We start from the raw sequence: 21,222 nt of genomic DNA on the forward strand, positions 1-21,222 counted from the left end.
ATTATGAGGGTTTATGTACTCAGATTTCTTGGATAATCCATGTTGGGGGAAATGACAATGAGATCTAACTAAACTCTTAAAATGTGGAAGGCATTTTAGACAATGACTATTTACAGCTATGCAACTGGCAGACACTTTTATGCAAAGTATAAATTTGCAAGCATTCCCTGGGAATCAACATGATTTTCATATAGCTCATCTCTAAATGATCTGGTAAACTGATCTCTGTGTAGTACTTGATGTCTGTAAAGTCATCGTGTTCGGTTTTGATTAACAGTTTGATTAACATTCTGCTTCATGCAAAATATAATACAAATGATTCCCCCTTCTGGACACTATGTGGTACTGCATCACCCTTCATAATTGTGTAAATTAGTTTCAGTCACAACCAGTTTCCATAAATAACACAATTTATTAATTGGGGAACAATATTGTTTGACAAAAAAGCATTAAATACAGCTGTTAAACAGGAGACATGATCTCAGCCAATCATTAAGCTTTTCTGTTGATGATAAAGGACTGTTAAAGCTACAAGGTAATGAAGTTTAAAAACTGCACATATTCAGAGACAATTAGAGTGAACAGTTTAATAGATTATTCATGATGTCATTTTATGCACGGCTACTGTCATTGTTCCATGTGTTCTCACCAAAATGTTCCTGCAATGATAGAATTACATACTTTATTATTTAATATTCACAGGTGGCTGCAACATTTATTAAAAATCACTTTATAATAAATAACTGAGATCAGTGATTACTGTTTTCAGCAGAGGCATATGAAGAAATGTGTGTGTGGGTATTTCAAAAATTAATAGGATGAATGTAGAAATGACTTAAAGTGGGGGAGCATTGCCCTAGTTATAATGATTTCTACATCACTGGTTTGGGTGTCAGTACTGAATATAGATATTAAACTGTTTTTTTAAATGATCTTGTGTTTTTTTTAATTATTATATATATATTTTAATTTGGTATGGAAGTTTAAAATTGCAATATGGTGGCTTGTTCACATTCACAACAAACATTCGGACTGAAAATTCAAACTTAAATGGTTAGTTCACCCAAAAATGAAAATTCTCTCATGATTTACTTAACATTTATGCTGCCTAAATATGCCTTTTGGACCGTCAAACAGCCAGCAGCCTGATGGACTTGCACTGTATGGACAAACAGAGCTGAAATCTTCACTTAGGTTCTGCTGAAGAAAGTCATACACATCTGGGATGGCTTAAATGTAAGTAAATCATGAGAGAAATTTCATTTCTGGGTGAACTAAGCCTTTAAACCTGCAGCGCACCCCTCGATCTAAGAGATGTTTCTTTATTAATATAAATGAGGATAATCAGCCATTAGATCTCAAATCTATTTCTTATTTATTATCTCTTATATCAAAACTAATGCTAATCTTCAACACAGAAAAATTTGTCTTGCAGTGTTCGAAATTAACTTTTAAAAAAGGTGCAGTAATTTCCTCCTGGATTTGATTTTCACGGGCATTTTGTTTTTTACGAGGGCATCTTTTATTCTAATCATGTATATGTATATACGCACAGTACTGTGCAAACGTTTTAGGCACTTATGATTTTCACAAAAGCATTTGTCTTAAGATGGTTATTTATATCTTCAGCTTTAGTGTGTCAATAAGAAAAAATATATTTTAAACTCCCAAACATTACTTTTGCAATTAGAAAAGATTAGAATTGAAGAACAGGGAGCCCTGCAACAGATGTCATGGCCCCCACAAAGCCCCCCATTGAACATCGTGTCTGTCTGAGATTATATAAAGAGACAGAAGCAATTGAGACTAATTAGATAGAAGGACTGTGGCAAATTCTCCAAGAAGCTTGGAACGTCCTATCTGAGAACATCAAAGAAAAACTGTATCCAGGTGTACCTAGAAGAATTGTTGCTATTTTAAAGGCAAATGTGGCCACATTAAATATTGATTTATCTTTTTTATGTTTACTGTACTTTATATGATGTTAATTGATAAAAGAAAACTATTTATGTCATTATTTTTGAAGACATCCTCACTATGCAACATTTTTCACAAGTGCCTAAAATTTTTGCACAGAATATATTTATATTGTATATACCGGTCAAATGTTTAGGGTCACTTACTCATTCTTTATTATTATTTTTCACATTTTAGAATAATAGTAAATTCATCAAAGCTATGGAACAACAGAAATTGTATTGTGTAAAAACTAATTCCAAAATAAATCAAAACAAGGTAGTCAACCTTTGCATAGAATTTGAAGAAACATACTCGTGGCATTTTCTCAACCAACTTGGGTATCACCCTGGGATGCTTTTCAAACAGTACTGAATGAGTTCACATGCATGTTGGGCACTTATTAGCTGCTTTTATTTATTATTTGGTCCAAGTCATCCATTTCCAAAACTTTCTTAAAATAACATTTTTGTTTTGTAATGAAATAAATTAATATTTTGGCACAATCATATTTTTGTCTACAAAACTAATTTAAAACATTTAAACATATGCCTTAAGAAAAAACTTTTTTTTTTTTTTTTTCACAGGGACTTTTTTTTTAATCAATTTTGATGCCATTTTTGCCCTGAACCCCCTGCAATTTCTGACCATGTTGTTTTAAGTAGATTCTTACCCACTGTCAGACTCCAGGCACACAGTAGGGCAGTCAGTGGGGTCTTTGGTTAAGGATGCAGCTTGCTTGGCCAGTACAGACACAACTCCTCCATGCTCATCAGAGAGTGAACCACGGCCTGAATGAGTATGAATGATTATTTATGTAGTTTGAGTCCCCTGATATCAACTGAGTTATATTGTTATATTTGCACTTTGTAAAAAAAAAAAAAAATTCCTCACAATTTAAAACCATAAAAAAAAAAAAAAAATGGTGACCGTTCCAAAAGCCAACCTAAGATGCCCACTTCCCTTTTTTACTCATTTATAAATGTTTAACTTTAAATTCTTGATTAGCTTAAGGACAAACCAGTTCATGGACATTATAAGCGGTCTTCTGTCCAACTACAGTCATAACACTGTCATCATGATGAGGTAGTGAGAGAATACTTACATCCTAGATTATGGCCTTGAGCGTCAGTGCACAAAACCCCAACAATGGCAGGATTTTTCATTCTAGCGAGAGAAAACACAGATAATCATGCAACAACTTTAGCCTCGCCTTATACCGAAAATAATGATATATGAATGATAAATATTTATCCTTACGTGTCGTCAAGATGCTGCTCCAGTGCACTCTCCATAATATCGGCTAAAATGCTGTTAAATTAACAGACAAGAGGAAAGTTCTGTGCACAGAGCGGAAGCGTTGTTTATTTTGTGCTCCTTCCGGGATATCAGCTGACATTCTAACATGTGACTCGAATACGACCTGTAAGGAATAGCGCCATCTAGCTAAAGTCAGTCTAGTAAAGAATAAACACAAAGATAATGAAAAGTAAAATAATAATAAGAAAAAAAAAAAAAATAGAATATCAGCCAAACCTTCTCTGAGCAATCTCTCATGCAGTATCTTGCAGCCCAGAGTTGGACTGCTTTATTGGTGCATTTGTGTTAATTTAATAAAAAACAATTATTTGGGAAAGAGGGAACGATATGCTACTTTTAGCATAGCATTGGTTTTGGCAGCTAGACCCTTCTTCCTCCCCATTTTCATTAAAAGTAAATTTCCAAAAGGGCACGGAAATGCGCACAATTAAAGATGGCAAGCATTTTGAGAACTCCCAGAGAAACTTCAGTGGCTTTAGTGAATGTTGAAATGTTAATATCTCTCCAGACGACCCCGTGCTCTGACCACAAGCAGAATAAAAGACCAGTTCTGCCTCTTTCCATCAATTTTACTTGAGTCTGCCTTTTGAGCAGATATTCTTTATCAGAAACAGGGGCGTGACTAGGGGGAGGCTGGGGGAGGCAGTGCCTCCCCTAGGATAAGCTCTGCCTCCCCTGAGAATTTGATAAATAATCTGTCCATCTGATGATAAATTACAATTTAAAAGTGGATTGTTTTGTGCATATTTTTCCATCGCTAGCAGATGAGTGAGGTCTGACACAACAAAAATCCAGTTTTGGCGCTGTTTCACAGTGCGCGCGAGTTCGGCGTACATGCTCAGAAAAAGTGCATTATGTCAGAACAGAACGCCAATGAAATGTTTACCTGGCAGAGCTTTAAAGCACGAGCAAACAATGAACTTCTGTGATTGCGAATAAGTGCAGTGTCCTGTGAGTGTAACTCTACATATGATTTGAAAACATATGATTTGAATGTACGTCGAGTTTTCGGGGACTGATCGAGGCACCAGAACTGCAGCTGATAGAATGTGCGGCGATGAGAAAGCAGTGTGCAGTGCACTGTATGCGGTGCACGAGCAGCGCGAGATGCTTTCACATGCTGCATTACTTTGTTGGCTAACTGATCCGCGGCTGTACTGTAACAGAAACACATCAGCGGCTGTACTGTAACAGAAACACATCAGCGGCTGTACTGTAACAGAAACACATCAGCAACTTTTATTTAAAAAAAAAAGTTTTGTCAGCATTGCGATTCTCTTTGTACGCATATACACTCTTTAATAGACGTATTCACATTAAAACCCAATTTAATCAACGTATTCAATGCATTACTTCTATACAGATGTATATATTAATTTGCTCGAGCAATTAAGTGGAAAAATATTTAACCATGTATTTATATTAAAATCGCAAACATTTTAAATTAAAACTTAAAATTGACAAAAACAGCAGACTCATACCTTTTTTTTTGCATTTAAATTTTAATACAATAAATCTTCCATTTCACAAAGAACTTGTTTTTCCACCTCCACGAATGAGACTAGAGTCGTTCATTATCCCGCCTTGTTGAGGTAAATTTTAGTTTTCCTTGCTTTACCCCGGTCTTAAAGTAAAAATGAGACTGTGAAAAATAGTAGTATTTAATTAAATACATTTATCTAAGTCTATTTTGACTATCGATCTCAAAACTCCTCCAGTAGCCCCTTAAATAAAAAATGAACAGTCCTAACTAATGTGCCGGATCACGTTAACAACCAGAGTGCGCAGTAGTCACAGTCAGACAGTCACTCTGCACACAGACGTCTCATCATTTGCTTTTTCAAGGTAGAATATGTTCTTTTTCTACCTTAAGCCGCATTCTCACCCCTCTCCAAAGTTCAGTGCTGCATTCAAGGAAGAGAGATTTGGTCATTTTGGCACACGAAAAGAAAATCACAAAAGGTCTGGACATGAATCAGTTTGTTTCTGAATTTGCCAAGACTAGCCGCAGACTGGTCCTGTAGATAGGATACACTGGATGTACTACAATAGTTCACAAAAAGGGTAAAATAATAATAAAAATAAAAAAATAAATAAAAAAAAAGTTATGTTGCCTCTGCTAATCATATCATAATTTCAATTCTAATAGTTTCACAAAAATAGCTTTTATTTCAACTCTCTAGGTCTCCTGACCCCCTGTAGCCTAATATGTTATGTTTTCTTTTATATAGGCCTACTGTTTACATTTACATTTATTCATTTAGCAGAGACTTTTATCCAAAGCCACTTACAACCAGAGAATAACATTAAAATACTGTTCTCATACCGTTCAAATGAGCATATCAAAATGTTTTTCCTTGTTACCGCATTCACAAAGAATCTTATAAGAGGCTAAAAGTAGCTTCATAACTTTAGACTCCTAATGTGTTTTACTAAGAGTAATTCACGAAGCATTTTAGCCCTAAAAGTAGCACCTAAGTCTGGAACAGCTTAGAAGAAGAAACAAATTAATTTACCTCTTGTCTATACAAACGTGACTTCAGATTCATTTAAAAAACTCTCTCGTCTCGGTTGCCTACTCGTGTAGCACGTCTTCTCACAAGCAAACACATGTCACTCATCACCAGGCAATCACCATCTGATATATGAATCTGTCAGTAATAATAATAAATAATAATAATATCATCATTATATTATTAATGTTGACCTGGTTTAACTAACTTTTATGTGATAGCCATATAGTCTAATAGGGGCCCTGTGCCTATCTCTGGGTTCCTGGCTTAGAAAAAGATATGCACTAAAACATATTGTGTGTAGTATAGCTTAATTTTGTGCCGATTTTTTCAATTGTTTATGTTGCCCCCCAAACATGATATCCTGGTAACCCCTCTGATCAGAAATCTGCCACCTCCATTTAGAACTTGTGATGTTGCGCCACTCTCTCTCTCTCTCTCTCTCTCTCTCTCTCTCTCTCTCTCTCTCTCTCTCTCTCTCTCGTCATGTGTCTGCTTTGGCAAAGGCCATTACTCTCTGTCATCTGTCATTAAATAATTTGTCAAATATATGTGTATAATACATTTAAATAGCCTCTAATATACTGTACTACTAAGTGTACATGCACTAGCAGAGTTTGGTTTAAACTTAATGTGAGGAATGCTGTCTCCTTATTCATATGATTACTCTTCTATCTCCTTGATAGTCCTTGGTTGAAAAGACAGTAGCCAACAAAAATTAAGCTTATTGTATAAATAAGGCTAATGAGCTCAATTTACTTGGAAATAGGAAGCAGAGCAACATTTGCTATTTATATTCATCTAAACCCCATCACAACAGTTTAATGTATTCAGAATGTACACAACCTTTTATTTATGGAAATCAGAGCTCTTTGATATGAGACTCATTTAAGATATTTTCCCTGTTTCTCTCTCTTGACAAATAGCTTTAATAAGGAGTTATACGGTAATTCTTTAACTGCCTTTTAAACATGGTATGAAATATTGGCTTTAGTACGCTAGCTTGCTGGGTAGAGGCTTGGTCAGCAAAGACAATTTCGATCTAATCAATTAAATTATATTTATAGATATACTGTATATCATTGGTAATAGCATAACCTTCAAAATCTATAAGATGATTCAAATTACTTCTACAAGGACATAATATATGATTTGACACTTTAAACACTGGGTGTGAATATTTTGATAAATAATGTGAATAATTACAATGCCTTCTATCAAAGGCCATTGTTACAAGCCAAAATACAATTTTCATTTTAGTATATAAACTCCTCTTTTCATCTCAGACTTTCCCACAACATATTTTATTATGTTGTTGTTTAACAGCTTCCAAGTGGATTTAGCCAACTTGGGTTCTCCCTTGCTGGCAACGGTTTAGAATTTATGCCCAGTCCTGTGCAGTTAGGGTCTGCACAGGACTTTTCTAATCTTTTCTATTTGCAAAAGTTATGTTTGGGAGTCTAAAATATATTTTTTCTTATTGGCACACTAAAGCTGAAGATACAAATAACCATCTTAATACAAATGCTTTTGTGAAACATCTTAAGTGCCTAAAACGTTTGCACAGTACTATATATATATATATATATATATATATATATATATATATACAAGTCTGTCTGCTGACGAGGCTAAACGTTGCAATGTAATTACGTGGCCTGGGCATCAGCAACATCAATCACTTTCACTGCAGCCTAGGAGTGCTCTGTTGACTAACCAATGGCATTTTCACGCACTCTCTTAACCTAAATCAAATCCTAACACATGGGAACAGCACTCTCCAGTCCACTATCCTTCACTCCAACTGCTGTCAAGTTGGATATTTTATTTAGCTATCATTTCAAAAAGCTCATTAGTTCTGCGTAGCTGCTTTCCGTCACATGTCTCAATCCCAGGGGCTTGTAGGATCAGCAGTTCATGGTGGTCATATCCACATTGTGTCACCACAGTTTCATATACATCTGATGCTGATCAAATAAGTGCTCAGCATCTTAAGCAGCAAGTCCACATGAGATATAATTAAATCATGTCTATATATGTTCAAGAATGGGTATTAAAGAGTGTCAACATTTTTTAGTCAAAATTTAGATTTTATAATTGGCTCCTATTCAGTTCATGAGTTGTAATTTGAATTTAATTGGTCGCGTCACACAGGATGTTGAATTAGAATTTATTATGGAATGACAGGAAGTAGAATTTACTGAATTTTAATTCAAAGATTTTCAAGTCACACAACAGAGATATTGAATTAGTTCAACACAACAAAACAAGTTTTGCAACATAAGATTTAAAAATGCATCTTTATATCTTGTTAATTATGCTGTAAAATTTTATAGTATTATATATTTTTACTCAACTGATTAGAAATGTTACTCTTAAAGGAATAGTTTATCCAAGAATGAAAATTATTTTATCATTTACTCACCCTCAGGCCATGCAGATGTGTTTGAATTTTCTCATGTCAGTAACCTAAAAGTTGTTTTATTCTACATGGGGCAGGGGCACCCTCATGGGGGCTGCCATTTTAAAATCACATGACCAGCTGAATACTACTCGCTTAATCTCAGTAACCATCTTGTTATTGGAAACTTTCACTCTAGGATTAAATTAATCATGGCTGATTGTGAATAGTTAATTTCTACAATATCTGTAACTGAAAACTATAGATTTTAAATGCTGCTACAGCCACACCTCTAGGTTTCACTGTAAGTCCAAGATGATACAAGCAAAAAGTTACTGAGTGCATCTTTAAATATTGATCCGTTTCTCATCCACACCTATCATATTGCTTCTGAAGACATGGATTTAACCACTGGAGTCTTATGGATTACTTTTATGCTGCCTTTATGTGCAGTTTGGAGCTTTACATTTTTGGTACCCTTTCACTTGCACTTTGAGGACCAACAGAGATGTGTACAAATATTTGTTTGTGTTCTGCAGAAGAAAGAAAGTCATACACATCTGGGATGGCATGAGGGTGCATATATGATTAGATAATATTCATTTTTGAGTGAACTATCCCTTTAAATTCAATACTGTCTAAACAATTTAAACTTTAATTAATTAATAATGTACTTGTTAAATTTATTTTAAGTTATTTATACAGCACCACAAAATGCACCACATTTTTTCACACATTTTCCATTCCATATTAATTCTGCTTAATTTAATTAATATTTGAAATGAAATGTAATTAAAATTCAAGAATTTAATTGCCATTTAAAAGCTGTTTTCAAATACATTTCTAAAGCTGAGGTGTATAATAGGTCAGCAACCCACAAATGGCTTACTTATAGTTGACTCTGCATATTAAGCTGGTATAGGAAAAAGTATTTTAACATAAAAAACTACAAACATCAGCTTTAATGATGCACAAACCTGGTGTCAGAGTTTGTGATGTTCTTTGTTGTGGAGGTCTTCTTCTGCTGACTTAACAGTAGTAAGAGCAGAATGATGGTGCACGACTGAACTTGACATGAGATACTGAACTAGTCATTCATAAACAATTACCAAGCTCCTTCTTGAAAAATGTACTGTTTGTGAGTACGGAATGTGAGTCTACCTTCACAAATGTCCATGATGAGATGAAATTAGTCTTGCTACTGCTGGGTACAAAGTGTTAGCGTTCAAGTAAGTTTACAGGCATGAGAGGACATAATGTCGAATGCGTTTAACTGTCTGTGTCTAACTGGCACTTCTAAGACATGTAAATAAGAAATTGTCAGTGAATGACAGAGCATATTATGTCATGGAGTGACTGTAGGCTTAAAGGTCTCAAATGAATTGACAAGTGCTTAACTTGTTGTGATTTACCTGCGAGCTGAATCATATTGTCAGGAAGCAAAAATACAATTTTCTCTCGTCAACCCCTTGTGCTGATGACTCATTTCCAATGAACTTACTTGACTTGTTTTGCTACTACTTGTTTTGAAACATGTCAGCAAGTCTGACATTACTTTGGCACTGTAGACTGTTGATTCAAATGAGCAGGTGACAATAGGTTATGGACTTCTGTAAAATGAACAAGTGCCTTTTGAAGAAGTGGCCAAGGGACAGGAGCGTAAATCTATTTACTTTGACCATTTGTGCATGAGATCTGATGCATATATGTGGACATTTGTTGATGATAAAGTGAAGGACTCACCAGCACATTACCAGCATCCAAAACACAACGTACAGTGCATCCGGAAAGTATTCACAGCACTTCACTTTTTCAAAATGTTATGTTATGTTACAGCCTTACTCCAAAATGGATTAAATTCATTATTTTCCTAAATATTCTACAAACGATACCCCATAATGACAACGTGAAAGAAGTTTGTTTGAAATCTTTGCAAATTTATTAAAAATAAAAAATGAAAAAATCCCATGTACATAAGTATTCACAGCCTTTGCCATGACACTCAAAATTGAGCTCAGGTGCATCCTTTTTCCACTGATCATTCTTGAGATGTTTCTACAACTTGATTGGGTGCACCTGTGGTAAATTCATTTGATTGGACATGATTTGGAAAGGCACACACCTGTTTATATAAGGTCCCACAGTTAACAGTGCATGTCAGAGCACAAACCAAGCCATGAAGTCCAAGGAATTGTCTGTAGACCTCCGAGACAAGATTGTATCGAGGCACATAACTGGGGAAGAATACAGAAAAATGTCTGCAGCATTGAAGGTCCCAATGAGCACAGTGGCCTCCATCATCCGTAAATGGAAGAAGTTTGGAACCACTTGGACTCTTCTTAGAGCTGGCCGCCTGGCCAAACTGAGCAATCGGGGGAGAAGGGCCTTAGTTAGGGAGGTGACCAAGAACCTGATGGTCACTCTGACAGAGCTCCAGCGTTTCTCTGTAGGGAGTGGAGAACCTTCCAGAAGAACAACCATCTCTGCAACACTCCACCAATCAGGCCTGTATGATAGAGTGGCCAGACGGAAGCCACTCCTCAGTAAAAGGCACATGATAGCCCACCTGCAGTTTGCCAAAAGGCACCTGAAGGACTCTCAGACCATGAGAAACAAAATACTGTTCTGATGAAACAAATATTGAACTCTTTGGCCTGAATGGCAAGCGTCATGTCTGGAGGAAACCAGGCACTGCTCATCACCTGGCCAATACCATCCCTACAGTGACGCATGGTGGTGGCAGCATCATGCTGTGGGGATGTTTTTCAGCAGCAGGGACTGGGAGACTAGTCGGGATTGAGGGAAAGACGAATGCAGCAATGTACAGAGACATCCTTGATGAAAACTTGCTCTAGAGCGCTCTGGACCTCAGACAGGGGCGAAGGTTCATCTTCCAACAGGACAATGACCCTAAGCACATAGCCAAGAAAACAAAGGAGTGGCTACGGGACAACTCTGTGAACCCAAAAATAGGTGTGCCAAACTTGTAGCATCATACTCAAAAAACTTGAGGCTGTAATTGGTGCCAACGGTGCTTCAACAAAGTATTGAGCAAAGGCTGTGAAACTTATGTACATGTGAATTTTTCATTTTTATTTTTAATACTTTTGCAAAGATTTCAAACAAACTTCTTTCACGTTGTCATTAAGGGGTATTTTTTGTAGAATTTTGAGGAAAATTATTAATTTAATCCATTTTGGAATAAGGCTGTAACATAACAAAATGTGGAAAAAGTGAAGCGCTGTGAATACTTTACGGATACACTGTATACTGCAGTCTTTTCAACTTTAAATAATGCATACTCTAATAACACTCAAATGAAACTGTCTGAAAAGAGTTTGAAAAAAAGAAAGGAATTAAAACATAAAACTGTAACATTCACTTATTATGCTAGTTAAACACAGTGGAAAGACAACACAAAATATAAACATTAACAGGTTAGTTCACCCAAAAATATGAAAATTCAGTCATGACTTTCTTATGTGGAACACAAAAGCAGATGGTGAAGTGAGTCACCATTCATTGTATGAAAAAACATGCTATGAAAGTGAATGGGTTTTGAAATAGGGGTTATTCTGAAACATTGCATATAGTGACTTGTGCTTTATTTAATTTAACTCAGTTGATTAATAACCACATAAATTCAATGGCAAAAACAAACAAATATAAAAGCTATAATCTTGCAAGTATGGATTTGTTTGAACGGCAATGTCCAGTGAGGTCTCTTCTTCATCATCCCATCCAGCGTCATACAAAGGGTGATGAAGAAGACCCTGCAGCGGTGTGGGTGGGGGTAAAACAGGGGTGAGGAAAATAAAGAGAAAGAGAGAGGGAGAGACAGACAGAGTAAGATCTCAGCCTTATTTCAGAAATTACCAAAGACTATACACTCAGGCACACTGAGACACATCGAGAAGCACAGGAGTGAAGACAAAGAAGAAATTATACAAGGAACTGCATTTCCTTAGGGCCATACATAATCATTTGGGAGTCCCACTAGCAGAAAAACAATAGAGGCTAGAAAGAGGCAAAAAAAAAAAAAGAGCAAGCAATTCGTGTTAAATCGTGTTTGTTTATCTACTGCTATGAGTAGGGTAGTAATTCTCTCCGTACTCCTGCTGTCCATCAGCTGGTGCAGATGTGCTGTCATTACAGGGGTAAGTCTCAAAAATATACCTCACAAAAATATCTTCTATTAAGTTATATTTCATCATTCATTTATGCAATTGTGCATACAGTAATAAAATATAATGTTTAGTTGGGTTAGATCTGAATAATTGGTAACAATTTATATAAGGTTAACATTAGATACAGTAATGCATTTGGTGTTATTAATAACAATGAACAATATTTGTTATATCATTTATTGATCTTGGTTAATGTTAATTTATATTTACAAATGAAATGTATATTGTTATTGAATATACTACTGCTGATTGGTACATTTCTTTTCATAATGCATTAATGTATTTAACTTTTGATGAAAACATTTATTATATGTACAGTAAACGGTAACATTAATCAAGTTGTATAAATGCTGTAAATTTTGTTCATCATTAGTTCTCATTCATTATTGTGTTAACTAATGTTAACATTTACAACCTTGTTGTAAAGTATTACTGAATACATGTAGGAAAATAATCTAATTTAATGATTCATTTTATTCATGTATACAAGTATTAAAGGGGGGGTTTGGTAAGTTATTTTGTTTACCTTGATCGCCTTTATTCAAGCTAATTGTTCTAAAAAAAAATATTGCTCACCCAGCCAATATATTTCAAATTAATTTTAAATTCATTATAGCTAATAGCTTTCAATAGCTTAAAAAATGACAATTTCTTAATAATTATGTCAGATATCAAATAAGATTATTGTAAGCTTAATAATAATGTCCCTTTTATGCAGAAGTAAACAATTGCAGGTTAACTTCAACAGCGGTGAATGGAGGTGAATGGGAGACCACAGCACATATTATTTTCACTTACCCATTTGCTCCAAGAGCAAAAGAATAAACACATTATTACATTTGAATGACTTTCCAGAGGAAAAAATAGAGATCGGTGGATTAAGACAGTCAGATGGTAGAAGATTTACTACGCAGCAGCTGTTATCGAAACCCCCTTGCAGCTGTGGAAATTCAGTTTTTAAAACTAATTCCAGGGTAATATAACACAAAGAATAATGTTATAAACTTACACTCAATATTAAAACAAAAACAATTATAATATAAAAAGGTTTTGCTAGATTTACGCTGCTAAAAAATGTGGAAACTCGTCATCACAATCTGTGAAAAAGGTCTATTACACAATTACCACTATTTAAACTAAATCACTATCACAGTTTCACACAGTCAGAAGTAAACATTTTTAATTATTATGAAACAATATTTTCCTTCTGGATTTCATTTTCAGGTGCATTTTACCATTATTAAGGTGTATTTTTTACTAACAAATAAAAGTACATAAAAACGTAAATTGAATTAATTTGTTACAATAGATTCCCCATCTAAATTATGCAAATAACTAACTAGGACTAATGTAGAAAAAAATACATCAAATGTTACAAATAATAAAAAGAGGGATTCATTATAGGACATTATTTCTTGCCCCCACATATTGATTTGGGTGTATTTTTGCTCAGAGCACTGGTTCATTTCCAGCCTGTTCTCATGAAATATACATGAGCATTGCAACATTTTTGCAAACTGAAATTCAAGGGTGGAAAGTGTTCTGAAAAATCATACTCAAGTAGAGTACAGTTACTTCCCAAAAAAAGTTCAGTGTGAGTAAAGTAAAAGTGTGATGGGAATCAAGTATTAAGATGAATGCATTTTTTATATACCTTTTAATGTTATATGTTGGTTTCTTGATTAAGTGTTTGTATTGCTATGCTCGTCTTTCATAACATATCTGTTGACAGACTAATCAGGGACCTAGTGTCATAGGCTGGTTAGGGAAAGGGTGGAGACTGTTGCCCTTTAAAACCATGCTTGAGAGACTGAGGGGTGTGTCGTTTGTGACTGTGTCACTTACGTGGAAGTCGACGGCCTGTCGAGTGTTTTGTGCGCGCAGGTGCTGGCGTTTGAGAAGGAACACGGAGCAGTGATAACCGAACCTTGTACGGCTGAGCGGAACGAGTGAGTTAGAGTGTTGTGAAAACGGTGACAGAGCAATCGCGGCACAGCTGTGCGAGACGAGTGAGTCAGCGTGCAGTTGGAGTCGAGTGCAGCAGACGGCGAGCGGAGTGATCACGGTTGTACAGCTGTTTGGAGATGAGTGAGTCCGCGGTTGGTGAAACGGCGCACGGCGACGCAGAGTTTTTACAACGCGGGAAATTGACTAGACTGGGTAGTGGGAATCGCTACCCTGTCATATTGTGAGTACAATCTTAATAACTGATGTTTGAAGATCGTCGGAGGAATATTATTGTGATTTCTTTTTGCATCTAATTCATAATGAATAGAGATTAAGAACTAATTGCCAGTATACCAGCCATAGCTCTTGGTTTTCCCTTGTAGTGGTGTGATTCATTTGGGTTGTAGTGTGTATTGGTTGGTGTGGGTATTTGTGTGCACAAGTGAGAGTGATAGCTGGCTTATTGTAGCTTTTACTTGCATTGGACTGGAGATACTGGTAGTTGTTTCTATTTTCCTTCCAGTCAACTACTGTCTGGATCTGTGGAGACCTATGTGCAGTGGGACCAAACCAGGACATTTATTCGTCGACCATAAGGCCATTATACCAGACTGTGCTAAAGACTGTCTTTTTTTGATAACTTGTTTTAATATTTAGATTATTCTGATTTTATAGTAATAAAATACTTTGTACTTCAATCTACTACTGTTTGAGTGTCAATAGTGTCCAGCCCTCAGTGAGAAATTGAATTGGGTGAACTTGGGTCCTGGGTTTTAGTAAACAACCTAGGTGGCGTAGTTGGCTATTTTTATTTTTCAGGGTTTGAAGACCAATTGTATTAGAAAAAGAGAGGAGAAAAAAAAACCCCTTTAATCATTTCTGCTTGCCACGCTCTATCGCGCCACAAAAGTATCTGCCCTTCTCAAGTGTATAGAAAAATCTACTCATTTAAAAGTACTCATGAGTAGTGAGATTTGAGTACAGAGTCACAAAACCTATGCCCCATTGTAATGAACATTGTATGCTAACATTTACATTTATTCATTTGGCAGACGCTTTTATCCAAAGTGACTACTTTTATAAGCGAACTTTTAAAATACACTACTTATCTATGATAAACACTATATGAATCTGATATCAAAAAATAAAAGGGAGACATGATAACAGAAATGAAAAGATTAAAAGTTATTTTCAATACACTGATCACCATTTTAAATTGTAATGAAACAATTTCATTAAAATCAGTTTATGTAAATTCAAGGAATGCAAACAAATGCTACTAAGCAGGATCACTTGACATGTCCTGCACAATAGAGAGGTAAATGTTGTTTGCTACAGGGGGTACATCATGCTTAAAAAGGAATAATGCACCCAAAAATGACAATTCTCATCATTTATCCACCCTCATACCATCCTGGATGTGTGTGACTTTCTTTCTTCAGCAGAATACAAATTAAGATTTTTAGAAGAATATTTCAGCTCTTTTGGACCACATATTGAAAGTGAATCAGTGCTAAAATATTGAAGCTCAAATCAGCATAAAAGTAGTCTAATCCATGTGCCTCCAGTGGTTTAGTCCATGTCATCAGAAGTGATATGATAGATGTGGTGAGAAACAGATCAATATTTAATTCCTTTTTACTATAGATTCTCCCCTCTGCTCAGTCAATATCCACTTTCAATTTCACTTGTGTTTTTGGAGATTCACATTCTTCATGCATATCGCCACCTACTGGGCAGAGAGAAGAATGTTTCTCACCCACACCTGTCATATAAATTCTGAAGTCATGGATTAAACCACACTTATGCTGCTTTTATGTGCTTTTTTGAGCATCAACATTTTGGCACCCATTCACTTGCATTGAATGAACCAATAGAGCTGAAATATTCTTCAAAAAAAATCTTAGAAAGTCATAGACATCTGGGATGGTATGAGGGTGAATAAATGATGAGAGAATTTTCATTTTTGTGTGAATTATTTCTTTAAGCAGCACATGGGGGGCCACATTGTCCTCCTTTTGACATACAATGTTCAACATTGATTTATTTCTTGTATCTTTTAAGCCCAGCAATAGTTGTGTTCTCATTCTAATGCATGATGTACAATTTTCAGAAGTTTGTGACTGGTGGAATGTTCTGCTGAAGTATTGCTCTGCAAAGGTTGATACTTTTCTATCTTTATAAAAGCTAAGCATAATTACGTTCCTTGTAATTTATTATACAAATTAACACACTCTCTACATCAGGGGTCAGTATTATTAAAAAACGAAGAATATTTTCAAAGATTATTATTATTAAAAATGCCACTTTTATTCCATTACATTAATAATTTTAAAGCTACTCAAGTTATTCGGCCAAAAGTAGTGTGTTTTCTCGTTTCCTTGTTATTGTTTGATTAATAGCCTTTATATGACTAGACAGTGCTCTTTTCGGTAACCTGTCACTTCACGTCCAACATTTTGATGCAAATATGCTTTTTGTCCCACTGTTTAAATTCGCTTTAGACATAAACAACGGCATTTACATTAAATCCTGATCAATACGGGCATTGGCGAAATTATAAAGTGTATTTGATCATTTGGGTGCCAAATTCGCATTCGCACAAGAATTAACCGACAATCAATCAAACAGCAAGCAGCTACAGATGTCAAGAAAAAAAGTAAATCTGTTATTTCATCTAGATCAACCAAACAGTGGTGCTCTTGCTAACGCGATTGATGTAATGAACACCCCGGTTTTAGACATAGAACTTTGGCTAAATGTAGAAAACTACTCTAGTTTTATTTAGGACATCTCTCTTTTTTTTCCAATAAACATCTAGATAATTTTATTGGCCAGCCCTATTGACAACATTGCATTAATCTCTCACAGCAGCCCAATAATCTCAGTGATAGTTAAATTACATGCTACGTTATAGACACACAGTATCTAGTAAGCAGAAATATTTTACCTCAATATGTTTCTTCAGATTAGAGGCAGGATTAATGCTAATATCTGGCTTGAGCAAGTTAAACTCACATGACATGATCAAGCTTTTACACTGCGAAGAGTACTTTCAGGTGCGGCCAGTTATGTTCAGCTGTAAACTGTGCTTGAAGCATCCTCCACAGTTGGCGCCAGATCTGCAGCTACCGTTCAAGGTTTTTACATGTGATTTTATTTGACGGGAGTCATGAGACTCTCCCTAGCCAATCATGTTGATAGATAAAAATAAAATCAGGACAGGGAAGTAGCGAAAACAGACGGAGGGAAAATAATTCAGTAAAAGTACAGTTAAAGCACTTAAAATATACTCAAATAAAAGTATACAATTTTAAATGACTTAAAATAGTAAAATTCTTGGGGAAAAGTAGTTAATTATAATAACGTGAGTATTTGTAATTCGTTACTCTACACCCCTTCTGAAATTTGCTTGATTCAACGTTTTGCTGCAGTTTTCAAGTGCAATTTCCAGAAGGGGGCGCCAAAACAGAGCGACGGTTGTAATCAGACCTTTTAATCAGTAAAATGTAGCCTACCTACCTGACCAAAACCTTTACCCTAAACCTGACCAAATGTGTCTGAAAAGATAAATGACAGTTTAACAAAACATAAATCTATACCCTTAGTAGTGTACTCTAGGGCATACGCAGGCATTCCCTGCATACCCACCTATCTATTTTGCGTATGCCCAACTAAATTAAGTGATGATATATATATATATATATATATATATATCTATAAAGCGATGTGGCAGCACTGTTGAGTGAATTGTGTATATGTGTGTGTGCGCGTGCGGGATTTCATCATTTTTTGGGGACCAAATGTCCCCATAAGGATAATAAAACCAGAATTTTTTGAAGTTGTAGGGACAATTTGTCGGTCCCCATGAGGGAAAAAAAGCTTATAAATCATACTAAATTATGTTTTTTGAAAATGTAAAAATGCAGAAAGTGTTCTGTGAGGATTAGGTTTAGGGGTAGGTTTAGATTTAGGGGATAGAATATAAAGTTTGTACAGTATAAAAACCATTATGTCTATGGAAAGTCCCCATAAAACATGGAAACCCAACGTGTGTGTGTGTGTGTGTGTGTGGCGTGCGTGTGTTTAAGAGTACAGAGATTCTCTCTAAACTTGAATAGGACAGCAGAAGGCAAGAGCGCAACTGATGGCACTGGCAAGACAGGACAGTCCGACTAAGCTTATCTTTATTTTCCAGAGTGAAAAATCTGTTTAATCAAATAAGTCATAAATAAGTCATAATCAGCAGTTGTACTTGTGATTTGTGTGACAATGAATAAAACAGACAGTTGCTGTAGCACATACAAATCACAAATTTCTGACCCTGGTCATTCAAATATTTTTTTTACATTTCTAATCTAGGGCATTTGTAGTGGGGGCACACTGACACTGTTGTGTTGTTGTGTATCAGGCATGTGACAGGGATGTACAGTGTGGTGTGGGTCTTTGTTGTGCAGTGAGTCTGTGGCTCAGAGGACTTCGTATGTGCACACCACAAGGACTGAAGGGAGACGAATGCCATCCATACAGCCACAAGGTACACACACACACGTTGGTGCAGATATCATTATGAGGACTCTTCATAGACATAATGATTTTTATACTGTACAAAGTATAGATTCTATCCCCTAACCCTCACAAAAATTATTATTTTTTTTTTTAAATAAAACATTGTTTAGTATGTGTTAAGACATTTGAATTATGGGTACACTATGAGAGAGAGAGAGAGAGAGAGAGAGAGAGAGACCCCGAGAGACCCCCTCGAGAACATATTGATTGGTTGACCTGCAGGAAATCCTGATTTACCATTATAAGAAGTGCTAAAGATAGATACAATGTTTCATGCGGTTTAAACAGCTAACAGTGAGTGAGGGCTGAGAAGGCTTGAAAAGAATCTGCTGATAAGTGTAACTGATATCGATCAGATGTCTGGCAGATCAGGGCTGTTTATCTCTCTGTCGGACTCTCTCAGACTGGTATTGAGATACAGAAGTCACTAGTCAACTTTGCCATTCAGCTGAGGTTAGGAAGTGAATAAAAAAACAGATTTGGAGGGTGTCTTTGACTCAACTAATAAGATTGATTGACAGTATCTAAGTCTCTATAGTTGAATGCAACATATCTTGAATGGCCTACCAAAACAACCTTCAAAGATTTAATTAAAACAATATCCATGTTGATGTCATTATAGCAGTTAGACTTAAAAATGTATCAACAAAACTATGTCTTTATTATTTTTTCATAATTGATGCAGATCTGATCAAATATTTTACTACTGCACTGAAAACCCTAATAAGTTAATTGCACTCATTTGAGTAACCTCGTTCCCTCAGTTCCATTGAGTAATGGGGTCTCCCAAAACTTGAGCATTTAAGTTAAATTATCTTGGTTTTCAAGTAGAGTGAACTTAACTATTTAAGTTGAGTCAATTACATGCAAGTAGACTTAACTCAGATTTGAATTTAAAAATTGTTGTTTCTACTTTTGTACATTTGAATGGAATTGATCAAGACAAACAGCACAGCTCAAATAAAAATGATAACTGATTCTAGGTCAGTTATTAAATAATTATTTACAGAAATGCATACATGCACATCAGCTGCACATGCACAGAGAGAACACAGATAGTGACCAGGGTCCAACTTGACCAAAAAGACACAGATCACCCTAATGGTGACATTACATCAAACATCTATTTGCAACAAAACATAAATAATACATCAAAAGAGCTAAAACATCTATGAATTCTTAACAACAATTATTTAAATTCCCCAATCTGTTCTATCTGACCAAGAAAACATAATTCAAGCAGAAAGGGATTGTGGGTATTCCCCATAGCCTCAATTTTGTACTCAGTAGTTTGAGTTATTAACACTTCAAATCTTAAATCTATGGATTTTTTAAGAAAAATAAGTTCACTGAACTTAAATATTTGAATTATGAGTCCAAAACTTGACATTTCAAGTAATACTTAAGACAACTTGATTTTTACAGTAATGACAACTTTAGGGTTTACAGTGTAATAATAATCCAACATTTATATTTTAAGATCATTGAGTTGCTAAAGAATTAATCCAAAGTGTTTTGACCTCACTGCAGTTTCCTTTTCCTGGCAAGAGACAACACCACACGTGCCCCTGCCTGCCATACCTGGTGTGCAGCAGGTACAACGACAACGGATATCGCTGCACCAGCGACTTTAAAAACATAGATTTTTAACACTAAAATGGAGAGCGAATACAAGAACAATGGAGAAGAGGGATTCTTGAAAGACAAGACTGGATAGCACAAGAAGAATACATAAGTGCCATAGCATATTTCTCTTAATTTTCATTTTTCACTATCATGAACTTTGCACTACAAATGCTGTTATCCAGCTTCCCCAGAAATAACAACATATTACGGCCATGCCACAAGGTCTACTTCAGAATCTTTGGTTCACCTTGGCATCCACGGCACTTTTATTTGATAGTAAAACATACGTTAGTTTCATAACCTGACCTCATGCAAACACAAGAATTAACAGTACACTATTTTGTTAGGAATATGTTCAGAAAGGATTCTTATTATATTAAATTATAATCTGTCTGAATGATCTTTGTGCATCTTTTTTGTTCTGTGTGAGTGTGACACACAAACACACAGAGCGAGAGAGAGAGAGAGAGAGAGAGACACATCAAGAGACATGGATAATGATGAAATAATTATATGACTTTAATGATGTAAACAATACAATTTATTTATTAGCATCACCATATAAGAACATGAAAAGTTTGGAAACACAAAGTCAAAACAGCCTGATCCTGGCACCAACTTTCCTAATGTTGAAATGTCCTAATTAAACATAACATTTACTGTATGAGGATGACTGGGATTAAAAGGGGTTATTTCTTAAAGG

General features: G+C 35.5%; 1 protein-coding gene and 1 long non-coding RNA gene across 2 annotated transcripts; one reads left to right on the forward strand and one right to left on the reverse strand.

Moving 5' to 3' along the window:
• Nucleotides 1–377: 377 nt before the first annotated feature.
• Nucleotides 378–3,266, reverse strand: lamtor5 (late endosomal/lysosomal adaptor, MAPK and MTOR activator 5). The gene is made up of 4 exons (XM_052109043.1): nt 3,217–3,266; nt 3,062–3,123; nt 2,630–2,747; nt 378–659 (listed from the first exon to the last, which is right to left on the reverse strand). The coding sequence occupies exons 1-4, from the start codon at nt 3,249–3,251 to the stop codon at nt 599–601; spliced, it is 276 nt and encodes a 91-aa protein (XP_051965003.1). The 5' UTR covers nt 3,252–3,266; the 3' UTR covers nt 378–598.
• A 10,941-nt stretch (nt 3,267–14,207) lies between these two features.
• Nucleotides 14,208–20,572, forward strand: LOC127631344 (uncharacterized). Its single transcript, XR_007968937.1, has 3 exons — nt 14,208–14,565; nt 18,736–18,861; nt 20,424–20,572. It is a non-coding gene; the product is annotated as an uncharacterized LOC127631344 (long non-coding RNA).
• Nucleotides 20,573–21,222: the final 650 nt, after the last annotated feature.

Source organism: Xyrauchen texanus, chromosome 37 (assembly GCF_025860055.1).
Source record: "Xyrauchen texanus isolate HMW12.3.18 chromosome 37, RBS_HiC_50CHRs, whole genome shotgun sequence".
NCBI classification, from domain to species: Eukaryota; Metazoa; Chordata; class Actinopteri; order Cypriniformes; family Catostomidae; genus Xyrauchen; species Xyrauchen texanus.

Bases quoted from the DNA above. Each gene is read 5' to 3' on its own strand.
- lamtor5 (XM_052109043.1), bottom strand. From the start codon at position 3,251: ATGGAGAGTGCACTGGAGCAGCATCTTGACGACAC. The intron at 2,748-3,061 runs GTAAGTATTCTC...ATACTCATTCAG, and splicing joins TCAAGGCCATAATCTAGGAT to GCCGTGGTTCACTCTCTGAT. The intron at 660-2,629 runs GTAAGAATCTAC...CTATCATTGCAG, and splicing joins TGCCTGGAGTCTGACAGTGG to GAACATTTTGGTGAGAACAC.